General features: G+C 39.9%; 1 protein-coding gene across 1 annotated transcript in view; it reads right to left on the reverse strand.

Annotated features, from left to right (window-relative positions):
• UGCG (UDP-glucose ceramide glucosyltransferase) overlaps nucleotides 1-5,563 on the reverse strand; it is a 30,426-nt gene extending 24,863 nt beyond the window's left edge. Inside the window, exon 1 of the mRNA XM_036433028.2 lies at nucleotides 5,026-5,563. Coding sequence (XP_036288921.1) covers nucleotides 5,026-5,123 — 98 coding nt within the window. The 5' untranslated portion in view covers nucleotides 5,124-5,563. The remainder of the gene's footprint in view (nucleotides 1-5,025) is intronic.
• Nucleotides 5,564-21,679: the final 16,116 nt, after the last annotated feature.

Consider the following 21,679-nt stretch of genomic DNA (forward strand, 5'->3'; position numbering starts at 1 on the left):
CTAAAAGAACTCAATTTATCCAAACTGAGCTGTAAATTTAACAAATTTCAATTAAAAAAACAAGATTACTTAGTGTGAATAGAAAGGTTCTAAAGTTCATTTTTAAGTAAAAAGTCAAAAAAGTTTGCAAAAGTGTAAGATAGAACTTGTCTTCATTAATTAAAACAGTGGATACTGGAACAAGAACGGATCAATGAAACAGCATTGGGAGCATTGGAATATACCCAATTATACAGAAGAATTTAGTCTATAATAAATATAATATTTCAAAACTGTAGAATAATCAAATAATCATTCAACAAATTATGCTGGGAAAAGTGGCTAAATATTTGGGTGACCCTAAAATTACAGCTTTAGATCTGTTAACAAAATAAAATATTGAGCCGAAACCGGTTTAGCTCAGTGGATAGAGCGTCGGTTTGCGGACTGAAAGGTCCAGGGTTCGATTCCAGTCAAGGGCATGTACCTTGGTTGCGGGCATATCCCCAGTAGGGGGTATGCAGGAGGCAGCTGATCGATGTCTCTCTCTCATCGATGTTTCTAGCTCTCTATTCCTCTCCCTTCCTCTCTGTAAAAATTCAATAAAATACATTTTAAAAAATAAAAATAAAAATAAATAAATAAAATATTGAGTACATTAAAGGGTGAAATATTAAAAAAAACCCACACACATACACACCTGAGAAAACTCAAATACACACACACACACACACACACACACTATATTTAAAAGCCTGTCTCTCTCCAACCGTCTGATTGGTAGCTATGACACACACTGACCACCAGGGGGCAGAAGCTCCATAATGCACCTGATTTAAAAAGAAACAGCACCATGGATCCGGTGCCCACAAACCAACACTCAGCTTCCCCAAAAGTGGACACAGGCCCCGCCAACACCCCAGGGCGACAGCCTACCAAATCACAGCCGATGTGCCAAGAATCCATGGTACAAAATGCAGCCCATAGCCCAGCCTGGAAACATCATCGCTGTGGGTGCTGGGTAATAGCAATGCCTGGCTTCCTCTTCCTAGCGACTAGCCTTCTCAGAGTTTCTTCAGCCCAGTAACACAATTTGCTTTAAAGCCAGGTGCAAACATTTTACACTTTAGCCAACTGTCAGTGAAGCATTTTCACGTGCCTCATCTCATTTGATCCTCACAGAAGTCCTGGAGTAAGTAGATAAGAGACTTGGTAGAACCCTATTTTCTTTTCATTAGCCGGAAAATGGGAGATTTAGAAAGCTTAGAAACTTGACCTGACTGAAAAGAAGAAATGGTGGACCTTGAAAATAACTTCAGGTTTTCTCACTGCACAGAATATAGTCAAACACTGCTATAGTTAAATATTTTACCCTTTGGTCTCCCTGCATGATCTACAATAATAATCTGCTTCGTATTGATATTTACTGTGTTGATAATGCCCTGAAAAAGAAAGTTGGGGTGCTTCACTGGGTTGGAAAAAAATTACTTATCAGAAGGCAGGTCTAATTAAGCAAGTCTGTCTATCTATCTATCTATCTATCTATCTATCTATAAAGCTCTCACTGGTACCAATCACACACATGTATTTCCATCTGCCATTGTTGATCATGAATTTGGTGGACACTTCTATTATAGAGAAAGGGCGAATAGCAATATTAAAGTATTTCTTCTAATTAATTTCTTTTCAATGTGCATGATCCCATGTGCCAGGACACTAATACTATAATAATTGAGGGGGAGGGGGTGGTGGTGGAAAAGGGGAGGAATACAGAAGATATAAAAATTACACCAGAGTCAGAAAACATTAGAAGACTTGACTGTAAAAAACACAGGCACACACACTTTTCTCCCTCCAGGTTAAATACGTATACAGAACTGAAAGAAATAAAAATAAAAATAAAAAACCCGCAAAAAAATACACCACCAAAAAAAACCTGGGGAAAAACTGTAACAGAAAGAAACAATATTCATATAAAAAAAAAAAAAAAAAAAAAGTCAATTCAGGAATAGACTGTAGCACAGGCAAAGGATTATGAGCATGTAATTTACAACTACAATGTAACTAACATAAATATATGGAAAATGATCAATGGAATTAATCATTAAAGCCATGGGGAAAAAACAACACAGAAAACAATAAAAAAGCCTGGTATTTAGTAAGAGGAACTGGGGACCATCAGTCAGTGTTACCAGGTCTATGAATAGATACAACTTTCCTGTACAGTAAATTGCCAATCTTTTTCCTCTCATGGCACACATAAACCTATTACTAAAATTTGCCAAAGCCGGTTTGGCTCAGTGGATAGAACATCAGCCTGAGAACTGAAAGGTCCCGGGTTCGATTCCGGTCAAGGGCATGTACCTTGGTTGCAGGCACATCCTCAGAAGGGGGTGTGCAGGAGGCAGCTGATCGATGTCTCTCTCTCATCAATGTTTCTAACTCTCTATCCCTCTCTCTTCCTCTCTGTAAAAAAATCAATAAAATATATATTAAAATTCTGTGGCATACCAGTATATGTATATTTGCCATTCAGACCCAAAAGAAAAGGTATAATTTTGATTCATTCACATTGGATGGCTATTGGTGTGTTGGCTGTAGTCATTTTTTTCACTTGACAAATCTAAGGGACTAGAGGTCAGTGCCCTTGACGAAATAGTCAGGTATTGCATGTTTTAAAAATTCTTGCAACACCCTGGTAGAAAATCGCTGCTGAAGAGTAATTATGTATGGCTGCTATAGAGCAACATGTATCCAATATGTATCAAATATGCACCCTTACAACCCAGTAATATATCTTTCAGAAATGTAAACTAAGCAGGCCATCTCTCAAACATGTAGGCGCCTGAATGCATCAGCGTTGTTTGTAACCTTGGTAAATGAAACAACTTAAATGCCCACCAATAACAAATACATATTAGCCATCATAATGAAAATGCCATGCATCTATTTTAAATGATGCAGAGATCATACATTTATTAATATGCAAAAAATATTCATGGCATTTTTACAGGGAAGCTCCATGTGAACAGCTGGATGTCTTGTCCCTCAATCTTATTTCCAGCACCTAGAACAGTGCCTTGTACAAAAGAGCTTACCCCAAAGCATTTATTAAATAATTGGATTCTATTACTATTTTGTACATACTTTTTATTGATTTCAGAGAGGGAGAGGGAGAGATGGAAACATCAATGATGAGAGAGAATCACTGATTGGCTGCCTCCGGTATGGCCAGGATGGAGCTGGCCACCTGGGCATGTGCCCTGACTGGGAATGGAACCTCAGCCTCCTGGTTCAGAGGTGCATGCTCAACTGCTGAGCCTTGCCAGTCAGGTTAAATAGTTTAATTTTAAAAGCAGGTTACAGAATAATAATCATAATAAAGTCCCTTTCTCTCTCCTTCCTTCCCTTTCTTCTCTTCCTCCCTGTCCCCAGCAGAAACATAATTGGAAGGAAGATTGACAAAGTAATGGAATTTTGATTGTGTGTCTAACTTTTTTCTCTATTCCTCTCTGTATTGTCTAAATTCCTTATATAGTCCCTAGCCGGTTTGGCTCAGTGGATAGAGCATCAGCCTGCAGACTGAAGGGTCCTGGGTTCCATTCTGGTCAAGGGCACATGCCCAGATTGCAGGCTCAATCCCAATAGGGGGGCGAGCAGGAGGCAGCCAATCAATGATTCTCTCTCATCACTAATGTTTCTATCTCTTTCTTCCTTCCTCTCTGAAATAAATAAAAACATATTTTAAAAAATAAATTCCTTTATAGAAAGTGTTTTTATTTTTATGATTGAAAAAAGAAAAAATGGTTCCTAAAGAGCTCATATATAATGAACTCCAGAATGTGGTTAGTGACTACAGCTAACAAACTCCATACACGAAGATCAACAACATCCAAACGGCATGTTTTCTCTCAACTTCAAAGAAATATCAATGTGTCTTGTACAATGAAGCATCTTTCTCCAAGAGCAGGAAATGCCACACTATATTAATAAAATGCAGTATTTCCAAAAGAAAAAAACCCTACTTTCTCTGTAGTAAAAAGAAAAAGAAACAAAAATGAATTTCTTAATGTCCTTCCCATCTTTTTATATACCCTATTCTAGTTGGTGGTAAAGATAACCATGTACAATCTTCTTTTTTCCAGCTAAGAAAAACAGTGAATCCATAACCAGAATATGGCCTATGCAATTCTTTGGGAAGGTTGATTTCCGTTTGAAAACATGTAAACAATTGAAATATCAAAACTAGCCACATACCCCTGTTTATTTTATTAATATTCACAGACTTGATCGCTATTGGAAATAACCTTATTATTTAGATGTTGTTACGTCCCTTATGGATGTAAGCTCTATGAGGACAGGAATTCTGCCCTGATCATCCCTGTGACCTCGGTGAACAGCATCTAGGCCTCAAGAAGCATATGTTAAATTAATAATGAAAAGGTGTGTGTGTGTGTGTAGGGGATGCAAATCTGAAGACAATAAATAAGAAATTAGAATGAAAGAAAAGAAAACCATACTGAACTGTGTAAGCTGACATGATTCAAGGGTACATGGCCACCTCGGAGGCGACAGGCGCTGGGCACCTATCTGAGGGCATGGAGCTCATCTAGGAGGAAAACCCACAGGGAGACTTCCAGGTGGTGTGTGCACCTCCCAGAAGACAGAAACGATCGCCCCCATAATAGCAATGTGTCCCAGGTCCAGGGGGGCTGGAGGGAAGAAAGATACCATACATCTTGGCCCAGATGAAAAAAACACACGAATCCCCAACACAGTCTTCCGCCGCACGTCAGAGCGCAGTTTCCTTCCCCCTGGCTGTGCAGTCGCCTGCAGCCCAGCAACCCCCTTCCTCACCCCTTCTCCCTCCCAGGGACCGCCACCCTGCGGGTCCAAGGGGAGAGAGCATGGGGGACGCATTGAGCATGAGCTCTCTGTACCCCCCACCCCAAGCCCAGTCCCCTCCAAAGCGCCATCCCTCCCTCCCTCCTCTGTCCCCAGGCCCCGCAGCCGCCCCACGGGCTCCCGCAGCCGCCCCTCACTCACGTGTAGATGATGGACATGAAATGCATCAGCCACAGCACCGAGAAGAGGGCGAAGCCGAATAAGGCCGTTCCCTCCAGGGCCAGGTCCAGCAGCGCCATCCCCCGGCCCGGCCCGGCCTGCTCCGGCCGTCGCCGCGGACAGCGCTCCCGCCGGAGGAGGACAGGGTAGGCGCCCGAGGCGGGGGCGCAGGAGGGAGAAGCGGGGGGAGAGGAAGGGGCGGAGTGGGGTGGGGACGGAAGGGGCGGGCAGGGCCTACGCGCCCCCGCCCGCGCGCGCTCCCCCGCGCGCTGTCCCGGGCGCGCTCGCGGCTGCGGGCCCCGCTGCGGCCGGGCCGGGCGGGCGGCGTGGCCGTGGCTCCGCTCCGATCGCCTCCCTGCGCCCCGCGGCCGCCCTGCGCGCCGGTGCCCCCGCCGCCGCCTCCCCGCCGCCCCGCCGCCGGGCTCCCTGCGCGCCGATCCTGCCCTGCTCCTCCGCCGCGGCTCCGGGCTCTAATCGAAACCGGCGGCTGGCACCCCGACACCCCGGCGATCCCCGCCCCGCCGGCCCCCGCCTCCGAGGGGCGGCGCGCCCCGCCCTCCCCGCCCCGCCCGCCGCCTGCGTCACCGCGGCGAGCACCGCCCGGAGGCTGCTGCGGAGGCCGCCGGGCTTCCCCCTGGCGCCCGGCCCCGCCCCGCCTCCCCGCGTCCGGCCGGCCCGCGTTGCAGCCCTGGGCACCCCTCCCTCGCGGCGGCGGCGGAGCGTGGCTCTGTGTGCCACTCAGAGGCCGCTTTCCCTCTGCCCGGCTGCGGGGTTGCAGAACAAGAATCGCATGCACTGGGCTCCAGGCAGCCGCCGACGGTCTTGCAACCCGGTTTCCAACGCCGCGTCCGCAGCCTCTCCGCGGGCATCCCCCCGCGCGGCGCAGGCCCTCCTCCAGGCCGTGTCCTGGGCGCCAGGGTTACCCATCGCCTCCCCCCTCACTGCTTTCAATGCTGTGGATGGAGCCTCGGAGCGTAACGGACCCGACTCCCAGTAATCTGCGTGTGCCTCGCAGGTCTCTAAGCATCTTAGAGATGTAATAGGAGAGAAACTCTCCAACACGACGTAAAGAACCCATTCTTAGTGAATTCCCTAAGAGTCACTGTTTGGGTGGCCCTGTGTGGCTAATGAGCGCTTGAAATGGGGCTAAGTACCGAACTGGGACGTGTGGTGGGTGTGAACCACACACTGGAGGTCTGAGACCACCTCACTAGTAAATTTCAAATGGATTGCATGTGGAAACTAATGTGTCTGATATGTTGGGTTAAGTCAAGTAAGTTATTAATTTCGCTGTTCTTGGTTTACTTTTTAAATGGGGTTTGCTAGTAGAAATTTTTAAATTACACAGGAGGGTAGTACGGCTCTTGAAACAACAACAAAGAAAGGGCAATCTGGATAATAAGGTAACAGTGTTTATCTTCACTTAAAATCAGTCCAAGGAGATGTTTTAATCTAGTATTAAGTGTTTCTGTTTGTTTCTTTAGCCCAGATGAATTTATATTGTTTCTTGATTGTTTCACGTTTAGACAATGTTTATTATTTCAAGTGATTTCCTTTTAAATAAGCCATTACCCCCTTGAGAGATTTCAGAATTGAATTCAGTTTTGAAAAGAGTTTATTTTATCAGTGTAGTTTATAGTAATTAATATTGATTAAATGGCTACCTCAGTCTCCGGTCAAATGAGAAACCACAATCAGGAAAGAGTTTAAATTAAGATCCCTATAGAGAACCAGTCCTGGATTCACTGTACCATTTGTTTTATCGGCTCTGACATCAGTGAGAAAGAATAGAGCTTAGAAACCAAACTCCCATTGTTGATAGTTATTGGTTGGTAAGTTAATGTTATAGCAGGGGAGTGTATTAGAATCGAAATAATACTACAAATGGAAATTTTAAAACCTCACTGTTGCAGCTAACCACTCCTAAGACATATTTAAAAAAAAAAAAAAAAAGCATTTAACCCGTTTTAACATTTCTAGAATGGAAATGCATCTCACAATCAATGACGTCTTGCAGTTAGTGGTGTGTTTTCTTAATCACATGTAAAATCTCATACAGTGCATCTTACAATAAATTCCCTCATAGATTTGATTGAACTACATCAATTGGTCTATTTAAGCATTTTGTTGTATTCTTCGTTTCTCCAAAACGTTTTTGGGAACCTTCTGACAAAGGATTTAATGCAGTATGATCAATTACATGGAAAATGAAGCCGAAGAATGGTGAAGAAGCAGATATTCTTAAGGGTTAACAGACTTGGTATAGTTGAACATAATCGGCAAATTAAAGATCAGCTATGTTGTACTTGGGCCTAGTTAAACTTGGTCTGTCTGAAACTAGTTGCTAATTTTAAAGCAGCAGCTTTAGAAAAATTAACCTTAATTTTCTAAAGATACAGTAACAGTGTAAATGTTTTCCAGGTAGTGCAGCAGCCCAGGAGTCTAGCTAGCAAAGACCCTGTCCACTGCCCTCACCTTTGGTAGTTAACATTGTTTCGGTTGTTTGTTTTGTTTTTGTTTTTGTTTTGTTTTTTGTTTTTTTTTTTTTTTTTTTTAGAAAACTAATTCCACCAAGTTCAAGGCTTCTGACTTTTTCCAAAGGCAATCCAATATATTAGAATTCATACAGCTAAAGACCAATGTTTTTAGAGGCAAACAAAATCCAAATTTGACTGCCATTGAATGGCCCTAGGTATTTTAGTTTATAAATCTAAACAAGGAAAGAACCCAAAATGCCTGGTTCAAATCAAGTAATTGAAACACATTTTTTTTTTTTACTTGAACCAAACTCAAACCCAAATGATGTAATTATAGCTGATTCCAAACTGAAGCTGAAATGAAACATTAGAACATGGTTCTAATCCCATGTTCCAGAAAAGAGCAGCAGAAGGCTCTTGAGAACACAGGTCCATAATTTACTTCAGAGAAACAAAGCAATTAAGCTTTGGGAAATTGATATTCTTAGTTACATTTTACCCAGAATGCCTAAACTGTATTATAAAAGTTCCTGTTACTTTTTTAAAAAGATATAACATTTTTAATAATCATGATTCTTGATTTGGGTTGTATCTAAAAATGTATCACCTTTGGTGAGATTTCTAGATAAATCAAATTTAAATGTGACTCTGAGAAGCAATGCACAGAAAAAAAGACTGAAAGAAATTACACCAAACAACTATGAGTTGTTTGTCTTTGAGGAATAAAATGTTGATTTTAAAAAATTTGTCTATTATACATTGTTGACTTTCTAAAAGGAGCATTATTGTTTTTATGATGAAAAGTGACCATTTTTCTATTTTATAAAAAAGTTAATACATGATGAAAACCATATAGAAATTTTGTGTACTTTTTTCTTAAGTGGTTCCCTGGTCAGTGTGGCTCTGTTGGTTACAGCATCATCCCATACACCAAAAGGCTGTGGGTACAATTCCTGGTCCTTCCCAGGTTGCAGGTTCAGGAGGCAACCAATTGATGTTTCTCTCTTCCCCCTACCCCCTCCCCTGGCCCGTTTCCTCTCCTTTTCTCTCTCTCAAATCAATAAAAACATTTGTTTAAAAAAGTGTGTACATTGCCCTAGCCGGTTTGGCTCAGTGGATAAAGAGTCTGCCTGCAGACCTAAGGGCTCAATTCCAGTCAAGGGCATGTACCTAGGTTGCAGGCTCCTTCCTGGTCAGGGCACATGCAAGAGGCAACCAATCAAAGTGTTTCTCTCACATTGATATTTCTATCTTTCCCTCTCTCTTCCTCTCTCTAAAAACCAATGGGATGATATCCTCCAGTGATGATTTAAAAAAAAAAAAAATGGAGCATACCTCAAAACCCATAGAACATACAGCACCCGGAGTGAACCCAAATGTAAACTATGAACTGTGGGTGATGCTGATGTCAGAGTAAGTTCATCAACTGTAACAAATGTACCACTCTGGTACAGAATGTTGATGGTGATAGTGGGGGAGGCTGTGCATGTGTGTGCCAGGGAGTATCTGTACTTTCTGCTCGATTTTACTGTGAACCTACAACTGCTCTGGAAAGTTATTAAAAAATTACTGAGTGCTCTGCTAAAAGAAAATTATTGGAAATGCTATGTGTCTAAATACTAGTGAGATAAACTAGTTTGTCATTAGCTCCTAGGGCTTTGCACCTTCTAGGCCGGTGGTTTTCAACCTTTATTATCTCATGGCACACTTAAACTAATTACCAAAATTCAGCAGCCCAGCAGAAAATATATTTTTGGCTGATCTGACAAAAAAAAAAATAGGTATAATTTTGATTCTTTCACACCAGACAGATATTGTATTGGCTCTTGTCATTTTTTCATTTGACAATCTAAGGGAAAAAGAGGTCAGTGCCCCTGACTAAATAGGCAGGTGTTACATGTTTTAAAAATTCTTGTGGCACACCAGTGTGCCTGCCGAGGCACAGCAGTTCAAAATTGCTGTTCTAGGCACTCGGATATTTGTTGAACGAGTGAATAAATTATCTATTATATATTGAGGAAAGTCACTGGGAAAATTGCTCACCTTTCTCCTTCGTTTGCAAATACTTTAAAATTTCCTTGTTGAAAACACCCGCTCTTTTGTGTTACAAAATTAGATCACAGTGTCAGTGTGAGAGTAACTACATATTAGTTCACTTAATTCACAGCCTGAAGACCTGCTGCAAAGCCCATGCTCTACTTGACAGTCAATAATAGCATGTTTTTATGTCAAAATTGGACACAGTTTCCATGTTTATCGTTATTACAAAGAATCTTTCATATATAAACATTTTAAAGATCACTATTCAGTTCCTGTGGGTAATGTGTTGTTATTTTTAAAAGACAGGCATCCTGTAGATTTTCAGCCCTATAAAAACTTTTTAAAAAACGAATTGTTGTTTGTTTTTTTTAAAGGAGATCCTCAAGGAATTGGGTGAATTTGAAATTTCAAAAACAAAGTTAGAATTTATTTGAAATTTGTGGTGCTAATGCCAAAAGAAGCTATTTGATTCTTGTCCCCTTTTTCCCCTAAGCATTTTTGAAATTAGAAAAATGTCTTACCTACTTGACTTGGGTTGTATCTAAGGTGCTTAACTTAACGTTGGTTTTGTTACCCATGAAATGGTAACTTCGTAAAAAGCCTTCAGATCCCCAGATACTACGGTACTGGGAATCACCTTCAAATGCACAAAGGTTCTAGGCAATGTCAGTCCAGGGCCTCAGCTGATAAACCGATGTTAGAGTGTGTTGGCATGTATGGGTGTGGTGCAGGGAGTGCCTAGAGTTCACTAGAGTTCATTTCATTCTCAGCTGTTTTGCCAGCTCATAGCCAAATGACTAATTAAAATGTTTTACCTCATACTCATTTGTCTTTTCAAATGGCAAATTTGACTTTGTTTTAATCCTAAGTGTGCCAGGCTGAACCACTGGTGTTCATCGTAAAGCAAGCTAAATTTAAGTATTAAAAATATTTCCAACTGTGTCACGTGTAAATAACAACTATTTTCTTGTTCAAAGTGTTTTTAACTTGCTTTATTTTTAGATAAATATTTATGACTCGATTCAAATTATTTATTAAATTTTATAATGTTAAAACATTTACCTAAGCTGTGAATGTGTGTAAAAAAAAACTTGGTAACTTTATTGGAGAGAGAAGCTCTAATACTGGTATTTATTGAATACAGGGAGATAAGTTGTATGCCAAGCAAAGTTTTAAAATATTAACTTGATTTTTTTTTAAAGTGATGAAATGCATAACTGGAAGCCAAAAGGATTAACTACTCAGGTGACATATCTCATAAGTGTGGCAGCTGGAGTTTGGACTTAGGACTATTCTAATCCAAAGCCAATGCTCTTTATATAAACAAATACAATATTAAGTCAATTTAAACAATATATAGTAAATGATCAATCCTCAAAGTTCAGATTGCAAAAGTAGGTTCAGCTTAGCATTCTTCAGTTTGGTAGCCATTCTATAGAAGTCAATTTCACCACATGAGGCAAAGGAAAATATATTAAGAATAGAATAGATCATATAGTTTATGCTAAGATGCACTATCAATTTACACACCTGGCTTTTCTTTACCATATGTTTTGCTAAACTAAAGAGGAATTTCATGAAATATTCTGTCATTTCAAAACAATTCACCTAAAAGAATAAACAAGTAGAAAAAATTTAAAAACAAGAAAATGAAAAAAAAATCTGTTTCCTTGTGTATTATCCCATAGTATTCATGACACTATCATTAAAGTGTGAATTTAACTTTTACTAAGGAACAAAGGCTGTAGATTACCTGGATCTCCTGAGTTTCGGATCTCTACAAAGCACCTTCTATCTTAAGCATACTTTGTTTTAAGGTACAGTGTCGACTACTGGTTAAGCACATACACTGTGAATATTAAACTGGGTTTGAATCCCAGTTCTACCATTTCTTAACTATATGAACTCTGTTGTGAGGACTAAAGTTAACATGCAAAATATTTAAAACAGGTCCAGGCAAAAGTAAATTCTATGAAAGTTTTATTATTATTCCTTAATAGAGTTCATTCGTTTTAATTTCATCTAGAACACTAACTTGTTTTCTCTATTTCTCCCTTTACTGTCCCTACCTGTAAAAAATTAAATTAAATATACTTATAAGTTATTTTTAAAGCAAAACAGTCTCTCTGTGACAGAAGCATACAACACTAAACAATTCTGTTTATTACATAAACCAGAATCTTCTATAGAAACCATCTTCTTGATAACATAATTGGATTAGTCAATTAGATACAAATGCAGTTAGATGATAATTGTATGGAATAGAAAAAAATTATAATTAAATAGTAAAGAGCAGTCAAAGATACTTTTATTCCACAAACATAGGTCTATCCACAAGAAAAATAAATTTTGGGCATTAAAATATTCTACACAACCAAAGCATAAGACTTAAAAAGGTATTTATATATACTAGGAGCCTCTGACATGTAAGAAACATTGATACTGAATAAGTGCTAATGCTATTTCTGGGATATTTAATATACTCAGAATACAATGTACCAGGATATCAGGATTAGCAGAAGGCAATGTTTTCAGAGTCTAGTTTACACAACACACAGCAATATTACTTCTTAGCTCAGAATGGATAAAAAAAAAAAAAGTGAATGAGTACCAAACTCACAATGAATTTGTGTCCTCTACCCAGCCTAATAATTTTATGTTCAGAAATCATCTCAGATTATTTTAAGCCTTTACTTCATTGTGGGTATAAATTTGAAGTGCTAACTCCGATGGGAAGAAGCATGAAATGGTATATGGTGCAAGTCAAGGAAATAAAAGCAGCCATCGGGGCCTCTTCTATACTAAGTTCGTCCCTAAATTCAATCGCCCGTTTAACTTATTTTGAGATCACGGGTGCCATACAGTGGAGAATATTGAGCAGAATTATTTGAACAGTCTGTCAAGATGACACAGTAAATGAAGTAACAAATCCATTTACCAGTACTGCTTTTCCTTTATTCCTCAACCAACTTAACGAAAAGCAGCGTGTTCCAGGAGCACACTGTCCTGTAGCTTTGGATACAAAGTTAAAAGGATACAATTTTTTTCCAAAACAGGTATTATAATGCAATGTTATGTTCAAGAGATATGAGAATTGTTTGGGACTTGGGAACAATTGCTTTTCTTTAGGCAAGTTTACAAAGATTTCATGGAGAAGTTCTGGGTCCAGCAAACAGTAAGAGGTTATCAGGAAGAGAGAGAGAAGAAAGCAGGGTGTCCGCTGTGGTTACTTTCTGAATATAAGTATTTGAAACGACTGAGCAATCCGGGGGAGGAGGCTGGGAGACCATCAGAAAACAGTCTGGATGAATACAGTTTGCAAAATAGTATCTCCACTGATAAATTCATGGATAGGTATGTAATTGAAAATCCAGTTACAGGGATTTAAATGATTGTCTAAATCAGGACACTTGAGGGGGGAAAAAAGCCTGATTAACAATCAGACTAGGACTGTGGTCGGCAATCTGAGGCTCTCGAATCACATGTAGCTCTTTGGCCCCTTGAGTGTGGCTCTTCCACAAAATACCATGGCCTGGGCAAGTCTATTTTGAAGAAGTGGCGTTAGAAGAAGTTTAAGTTTAAAAACTTTGGCTCTCAAAAGAAATTTCAATCGTTGTACTGTAGATATTTGGCTCTGTTGACTAACGAGTTTACCAACCACTGATTTAGGGCGTACATAAATTTTAGTCTAAATTTTAACACAGATCTGAAGTTCTTGGTCATTGTTGCAAGATGCAAAATAGAGATAAAAGGCATTCCCGATCAAGACACAGAACATTCTGGCATTACAGAAGGCTCCTCATGCCCTTATAAGTCATACTCTACGCTCAAGTTAACTACAGCTCTGGCTTTTATCACCACAGAGCAGTGTTGCTCACTTTAAAAATTCATATAACTAGAATCATATAATAAGTTGTGTGTGTGTGACATTCAGTGTCTGTGGTATTTATTCATATGTGGTATGTATAAATAGTTTATTTTTCTTTATTGCTATATAGTATGTAGTCCTATGAATAAACCTCAATTTAGTTACCCTGTTTACTGTTGATGGATATTTGGGTTATTTGTAGGTTTTAGGTATTATAAATACAGCCATATAAACATTTTTGTACATATCTATTGGTTGACACAAGAGGAGCATCATCAATTGACTGCCTCCTGCACGTCCTCCACTGGGGATCAAATCTACAACCTGGGCATGTGCCTGACCAGAAATTGAACAAGCAATTGGTTACTGGGCCAACCCTCAACCGTTGAGCCACACTTGCTAAGCATGAGCACTTACTTTTGTTGGTAAATAACTGAGAGTGTAATTCTGGGTCATAGAGCATTAATAGGTATCCTATATAATAAAAGGGCAATATGCAAATATACCCCAATGGTGGAACAACTGGTCGCTATGACACACACTGACCATCAAGGGGGCAGATGCTCAACGCAGGAACTACCTCCTGGTGGTCAGTGTGCTTCCACAGGGGGAGCTCCACTCAGCCACAAGTCAGGCTGATGGCTACGAGCATAAGGATGTCCAACTGTGGCTTAGGCCCACTCCTTGGACATCCCCCGAGGTCTCCCTGGTTGCAAGAGGACACAGGCAGGGCTGAGGGACCCCTCTTCCCAGTGCATGGATTTTTGTGCACCAGGCCTCTAGTTGTATATAAGAATTGCAGTTACTCCACATTCTCATCAACTCTTGGAATTGTCAATCTTTTTAACTTTAACCATTTTGGTGACTTTAAAAAATCTTTTTAAAGTCATTTAAAAAGATTTCTAATCACTACTACCTTGACTTTTAAGCTGTAGTCACACCCAACAACTTGTGGCTCCTTGAGTGGTTTATTTTGTTCTCCTGGCCTTTGTACTTACTCTTCTGTCTTCATTTCATTTGGATAAGTCCTTCTCACCCACTGAGTCTCAGCTTAGCCAGTACTTTTTAAACTTTCCCAATTTCCAAGATTCAGTTAAATTGCCCTTCAGTATTTACCCAGAGTTCCATGGGCTTACTCTTTTCTTGATATGCATCACATTGTATTGTAATTGCCTGTTGACCTGTCAATTTTTCTGAGGGCAAGTATGGACACATAATAATTTGTTAAGTTAATGAACAAATTAATGAAGGAAATAACTGAGTAGCAATGAAATAACTCAAATTATTATTAGAGACTAAATTCTTAGGATGCTTCCAGATTAATATGTTGATTTCTAAATTTCCATTCCTTAGGTTGTGTTTTTGATAAGTGACAGTGAGGGGGAAATCACAGTAAGTACTAAATAATTAATAATTTACCCCATAGAATTAATTATCTTAAATCTCATCTTATTAAATGATTCAACTGGTAAGAGGGGATGAGCATTTTTCAAAACACACATGCCTCCAAAGATTCAGTTCTTGCAATTTGCAACTAAGGCAGAACATTAGAATAACCTGTAGAGCTTTAAAAAAGAATACTGCTGCCCAGAGATTGCTCTGGAGTTCCTGATTTAGCCAGAGTCAGTCTTTCTGAAGCTTGCCCACCGTAAAAAATAGGGCTACAGTCAGAAAGTTCTGGGAAAGAAAGTGATTTATTGACATGAAACAAGTATACAAAAGACAATAATAATATTCTACAGGCTTCTTGAGTGCTGTGAAACTATAGGGTCTGTACTAAACTATGATTTTCAATGGGATACCTTCTTTAACATAGAAAGAAGAGAATCAGGTAGGAAGAAGAGAGAATAATATACTGACCGGGAATCAAAGCGTGACCTCCTGGTTTATAGGTTGACCTTCAGCCACTGAGTTCTTTCTTGTTGTTCTTCTTTTTGAACAGTAAGCATAATAAACTTGAAATCAAAGAAAGCAGAAAGTAAATGACAAATAAATGTAAGGGCTTCCAAAAATTTTTTTCTCTTAAGTTCTGTAGCTAAATCTGAAGGCCAGTGTTAAGGGGTGAAGGCAAATTGGGAAGGCAAAAAGTGTGGGAGATTTCCTATTTCTTTTAAGAAACAGGTTTCTTAGGCACACATCTTCATAATTTTGGAATAACAGTCTCTTCCGAGGACAAACATTAAGTGCATAAAAATTCTTTTTACACCACCTGATATTTTTAGTTCATTATCCATTCTGAGTGTGTATTGCAAAGATCTCATAAAGGTCATGATTGCTCATTTTTCAGTTTTTATGGAAACGCAGATAACATATTTATTATTTTTCTCATGTCCCATTTTATATTGTAATAGATCTTTGTGCTTTTCTAATTAATTTAACAAGGAGTACTTTAGTTCAAATACTATGTTCTGGCTTGTACAGATGGAGTGAAATAAACACAGACCCGTGTACAAAAGGTTAATGTCCTAAGAGAACCTCGGGCTGGCCAAATGCATGCTGATTATAATGTCATTTCACCTTGAACAGGATTCTTACCCTTTCAGGGTTTTAGATTTATATTCTCTAAAATAAGAAGGGATTGGACCCAGGAAATAAGTTTCTTCCCCCCCCCCCCCCCCAAATGATTTTTAGAGAGAGGGAAAGACAGAGAGAAATATCAATGTGAGAGAAATACATTGATTGGTTGCCTCCTGCACATGCCCCAACCAGGGCCTGGGCCAGGGAGGAGCCTGCAACCAAGGTACGTGCCCTTGGCCAGAATCGAACCCAGGATCCTTCGGTCCACAGGCTGATTATCCACTGAGCCAAACTGGTTAGGGCCCAGGTAGTATGTTTCCATGAGAGGAGAAAAGAGTGGCATCCAAGTTATGCAAGGAGCACTGAATCATTCTCCCATCTTCGCTTTCATTCAAAGTCTAAGATTCTATTACAGTTACTACCCTTTCCCTCATTATATTTTTAAATTGATTTTTAGAGAGAAAGGAAGAGGGAGAGAGAAACACCAATGCTAATCAAACCAGCGACCCTTTAATACAGGGGACAATGCTCAACCCACTGAGGCACACTGGCTCCCCCAGTATCTTGAATGAGAACCACTGGCTACAATCTATGGGCACACAAATTTGCAGGACACAGGTGAATAAAATGTTAATACTGCATATAAACAAAGAGGCTGGTATGTCAACCTCACAGAGGTGGCTCAGACTCAGGCACGCACAAAACGCTCAGGGTGGACACATGTTTGGTGTACCCACTTACCCTGTTTTCTAGGACAGCACACTGAATGCCATGCCCAGGGCATAACCGAGGAAGCACGGTGTTGGAATCCCAGTGCCCATCTGTCTTTTTGGCATGACTAACCCAAAGGGAGGGACTGAAGGTCTTTTATTCACCATCAGCCTGCTCTGAGCCTGCACTTAGTGTATCTTCCTGGTACCTGGAGACAATGTAAACTGGATAATCAGGTTGGACAGAAATACTGTGTAATGGTGACTTGTCTTTCTTTCTCATATGGTCTTTCTGTAACCACGGGGCCCACACTACAGACATACTAACCAAGCATACACACTTGTCAGAAACAAGTGCGTGCCCGACCACTCACCAACACACTAGGGCTCCATCCAGTACACATAAATTCTGTCCTAGCTAACACATACACTCACGCTCTCTTGCTCTCTCTCACACACATACACTCTTATATTTTATCCAAACAAATATATATAACCTATCCCTATACAAACAACTTTTTAAAAAATATACCCTATTCATAAATAGGTATAGATGTCCCAATACAATAAAACCCTCTGTTCCATCTGTTCTAACAAACATTCTGCACAGAATTCATTCTTTAATGAGCTTTTTCCATAAATAAATATTTCTTGCCGAAACCAATTTGGCTCAGCGGTAGAGCATCGGTCTGCGGACTGAAAGGTCCCAGGTTCGATTCCGGTCAAGGGCATGTTCACTGGTTGCGGGCACATCCCCGGTGTGGGGTGTGCAAGAGGCAGCTGGTCGATTGTTTCTCTCTCATCGACGTTTCTAGCTCTCTATCTCTCTCCCTTCCTCTCTGTAAAAAATCAATAAAATATATTTTAAAAAACACACAAAATAAATACATATTTCTTGAACTGCACTGGATGTTGTGCCCTATAGCAGCTGTGGGGGAAATAATGGTCAGAGCACCTGTCCCTACCGCTGTTGCAAAACCTACTAACAATGACTTCTCTTGGGATATGGAGATGGAATTATGAAAGAGTCTTGAGTAAATCGGAAGAATTGGTAATGTGAATTAGGAAAGGTACATGATTGTTTAATAATTCGGGATCTGTTAGTCATTTCTTCTCTCGTGTTGAAATGGGAGCTAGAGAGGAAGCAAAAATTGCAGGAGCACGCAATGTGACATAAGGCCAGGAGATAGTTTTGGTCCCAGAGAAAACGGAAGAGATGCAAATGGACTCCAACAAGGTCAGATGATGGGCATCTCCTGAGTGTCTGGGGCAGCCCTGGGTCCGTGAGTGTCCGTGACGCTAAGGTTCCAAGATAAAATATATGACATTCAAATAAATGCTAATTTCAGCCAGAAAACAACAAAAAATTATCATAAGTATATGTTATGCATTAGTGAAACAGACTACAAATTATCCATTAGTTACTATAATTCAGATTTTACTGGGAATCCTACACTTTGATTTGCCAAAGCTGGTAACCTTCCATGATGCCAATGGGAGGTGAGCCAGGGCTCTCCATTTTGTGTAACTGGCCCTTTCCATTGACAAACAGGAAGGACGTAAATGGAGTCAAACTGAAGAAGCCAGAGCCCCAGAGCTCTCTATTGGGTAGAAAGAGGCTGAAGGAGGAGGTCAGGACCAGGGACCCGGCCAGTGAAGATGAAGTTAGAACTGATGACCAAGGGCCCATTCCTGGCACAGACCCTGTGCTATAGACCCTACAGTTGGGTTTTGTAGCCAAACTAAAATCCATTTTAGATCATGTGCATATCTTAATTTAACATTTTGGGCACGTAAAAAAGGCACCAGAAGGTTTAGGTTCTCTTAACTATTCTGACTAATTGCTTTTTTTTCGCCAAGTTCTAGTTAACCTTGGGATTAACCTGTGATCTGAAACTTTATTCTTTTTTTAGTGACCAGTGTATCTGATATGGTTTGTTTGTTAGCTCATTTTCATAACAAAACGTTGTTTTAGAAAACCCCAACTGGTCTAAGAAGAAAAGGATGCGTTCTATACCCAGGACTGGCTACCTAATTTGCAGGGTTCAGTGTAAAATGAAAATGCCTGGCCCCTTGTTTGCGAATTGTTACAGATTTCAAGATGTTAAACAGCATGGGGTTTTCCCAGTGCAGGGCCCTTTGCAATAGCACAGACCAGATTCCCATGAAACTGACCCTTAGTTATCATAGAGAGGTAAATCTGTATACTCAGAGCTAGGGATGGTGATGGAAGAAGTCTGGGCTCTTTAGAACTTCCAGGGATGAGAGGAACTGGGCAGAACACAGGGAACACAGGTAGGACTGACCTTGGAATGGATGAATTCATCTAGCAGGTCTCCTTCTCCTGGTTTCTTCCCAAGTTTCCCCACCACTTTCATCTGGCATGGCTTTAGAGTCTCTTTTAGTTTTGTTACCTCATTGTCCTTTCCCTCACCATCTACCTCACCCGTTCTGCCTCACCATAGAAAATCATGCTTCACATATGGCAACACAGAGAACAGTATGATGATTCCTTTCTTTGATCTGCACCCTACTCTTAATTCACAGTCTAATAATATGTTAGCCTTTTCAAAAGTTGCTTCATGCGTTGGGCTTATATTAAGCAAATATGCTATTAAAACTCCTCAATCTAGTCCACATGAGCGAATCTAAGTCAGCGCTTGCGTTTCTACAGGTTCTCTTTCAACTGAACACATTGGCCTTGGTGGCTGCCTAATTTAAATTTCGGCTTGTTGGTTTCATACAAGCATTCCAGCCAATTGAGGTCACTATGGAAACTGATTCTGTCATGCATGGATTTATCTATCCTTCCTGGCTTTGATTCACTGGCAGAGATTTGGCAATTCTGCCATCTATGTCTTCACACACATCCCTGCCAAAAACGGCCGATAGGACAGGGACAAGGAAGGACAGGATCCTCCACTTGCTGCTGAGTGACACGGACAATAATCCCACTCTAGGTGTGCTTCTGTCACACATGTCAGTATGTGAGGAATCATAAGATAAACTAATTTGACATTCCTCGAGAAGCAGTCTGAAGAATTATTTCAAGTATTTTTTATTTTATTTTTTTTAGGAAAATGGTTAGAAACCCAAATATCACTAGAAGAAAATTTAAATGCCCAAAGAGATACTAGTAGACATAAGACATACATTAAAAAGGTAAAATAAAAGGAGACAAAAAAAGAAATGAGCAAAGAGGAAGGATGGGATCAAAAGGAAGAATAGATGAGAAATCAAGACAGAGAGATAGAAAGAGACTTCGGTGACAGCAGTTTTAAAAGTGATGTGACCTTGTTTTAAGATTTAGTACTTCCTGCCTTTGAATGTGTAAGGAGACTAAAGAACCTCTCTTGTGATATAATCATTGGACTTACTGGGCCACATCAGATAAAAATCAGTATTTCCTGGGTCTAATCCAAATTGACTTGGAACTCTTTAAAGTTTGGATTCTCTTTGATACAAGCAGTCATGCTCCTCTATCTAAAAAAAAAAAAAAAAAAAAAAAAAAGAAAAAAAAAATAAAAAAAAAGAAAATCCCTCTTATTTTGATGAAATACTGCCAGGAAAATCAGCTGAGAATAATTGAGAAATTATTTCCTTGATTTCTCCAATTATCAACTATTGCCTTGGGCATATAGAAAGAATAACTGTTAAAAGGAAGTTGAAGAGATAAAAAAAACAAAAAACTCTCTTTTAGTTTCCCTTTCCTGTATTTGATACTAAGGCACTTCTGATTAAATGATACGGAAACAGATTTTGTTCTTTTAAGCTTTTCCAGAATTCTACTAAAGAAGAGGGTTAAAAGTGAGGGCTAATTTTATTTTTACTGAAATTTACCATGAACAGGTGCCCAGGACTCTCCTTTACCCACATTTACACAGTTTGCTCAGTCGGGTCACCCCTTTATAATGACCATTACTCTGTCTCTCACTCTTCCATGTTGTTTCATGACAACTCTTCTGTTTGAAATGTCCCTGCCTCCCTTTCTCCTTGGCTAATTGCAACTAATCCTTAAAGCACATGTGTCAAACACAAGGCCCGCGGGCCAAATCCGTCCCGCCAGGCCTTGCAATGTGGCCCGCACCGCGCTGTCATCACTGCACTCTGCTGCGTTTCCATCACAATGACAGTTTATGACTGTTAAGTAAACCATTCGGCCCGAGATTTAGGCTGGATTTTAGATTTTGGCCCCTTCTTTGATTGAGTTCGACACCCCTACAAAGGATGAGTTCAAGCATTACCTCCCTAGAAATACTTCCTGACTCAGTTGAGTTGAGGAATACAGATGCCCCTCCTGGGTCCTTGGATGTAGTCACGTAGTCTCTCTTTCCTCTATGAATAGGAATCAAATAAACACAAAGAAAGTATTTTATAATTACTTTATTAAGTAAACAAATATTAAGTAAACAAAATAGTGAAAAATTATAAAATTCTTGTCTTGTCTGCACCTACGGCACACCAGGCAACATCTCCCGCGGAACAGCGGTTGAAAAACGCTGGTCTAAAGGCAGGAACTCACTAAATCCTCAATATTTAAAGTAGGACCTGGCACCTTGTGAGCGTTCAGTATATTTGTAAAGAGGAGGACTAGGAAGAAGAGAGGATAGAAGGAAAGGAGACAGGAATAAGTTATAAAATCTCATGCTATGTGATGGCTTATATAGTATAGTGCCTGAAAGAATTAGGTGACCTTTAAAAGACACTTCTAATCTTATCATTCTAGCCTATCTTTTAATTTACATATTTCTTCTATCTAGACTCTGAAAAATGATCTCTGATTCAAAGAGAAGATAGATGGCCATTTGGCAGAGCTACACTGTAGATATTCAAGCACATTGATTAATATCATCCTGTTAGTTCAAGGAAATCTTCAGATTTCTGGTGAATGTTCAACTTTACTTTGTGATGTTATTTATAACCTGTGTTTTACCATGAAAAAAAAAAAGTGTGATGACTGTAGTAGTTCAAAGAAAACATAAAATAACTTAAAATGTAATGAGGTAATGGAGGCTAACAAAGCA

The sequence above is a fragment of the Pipistrellus kuhlii genome, unplaced genomic scaffold (genome assembly GCF_014108245.1).
Source record: "Pipistrellus kuhlii isolate mPipKuh1 unplaced genomic scaffold, mPipKuh1.p scaffold_m20_p_12, whole genome shotgun sequence".
NCBI lineage: Eukaryota > Metazoa > Chordata > Mammalia > Chiroptera > Vespertilionidae > Pipistrellus > Pipistrellus kuhlii.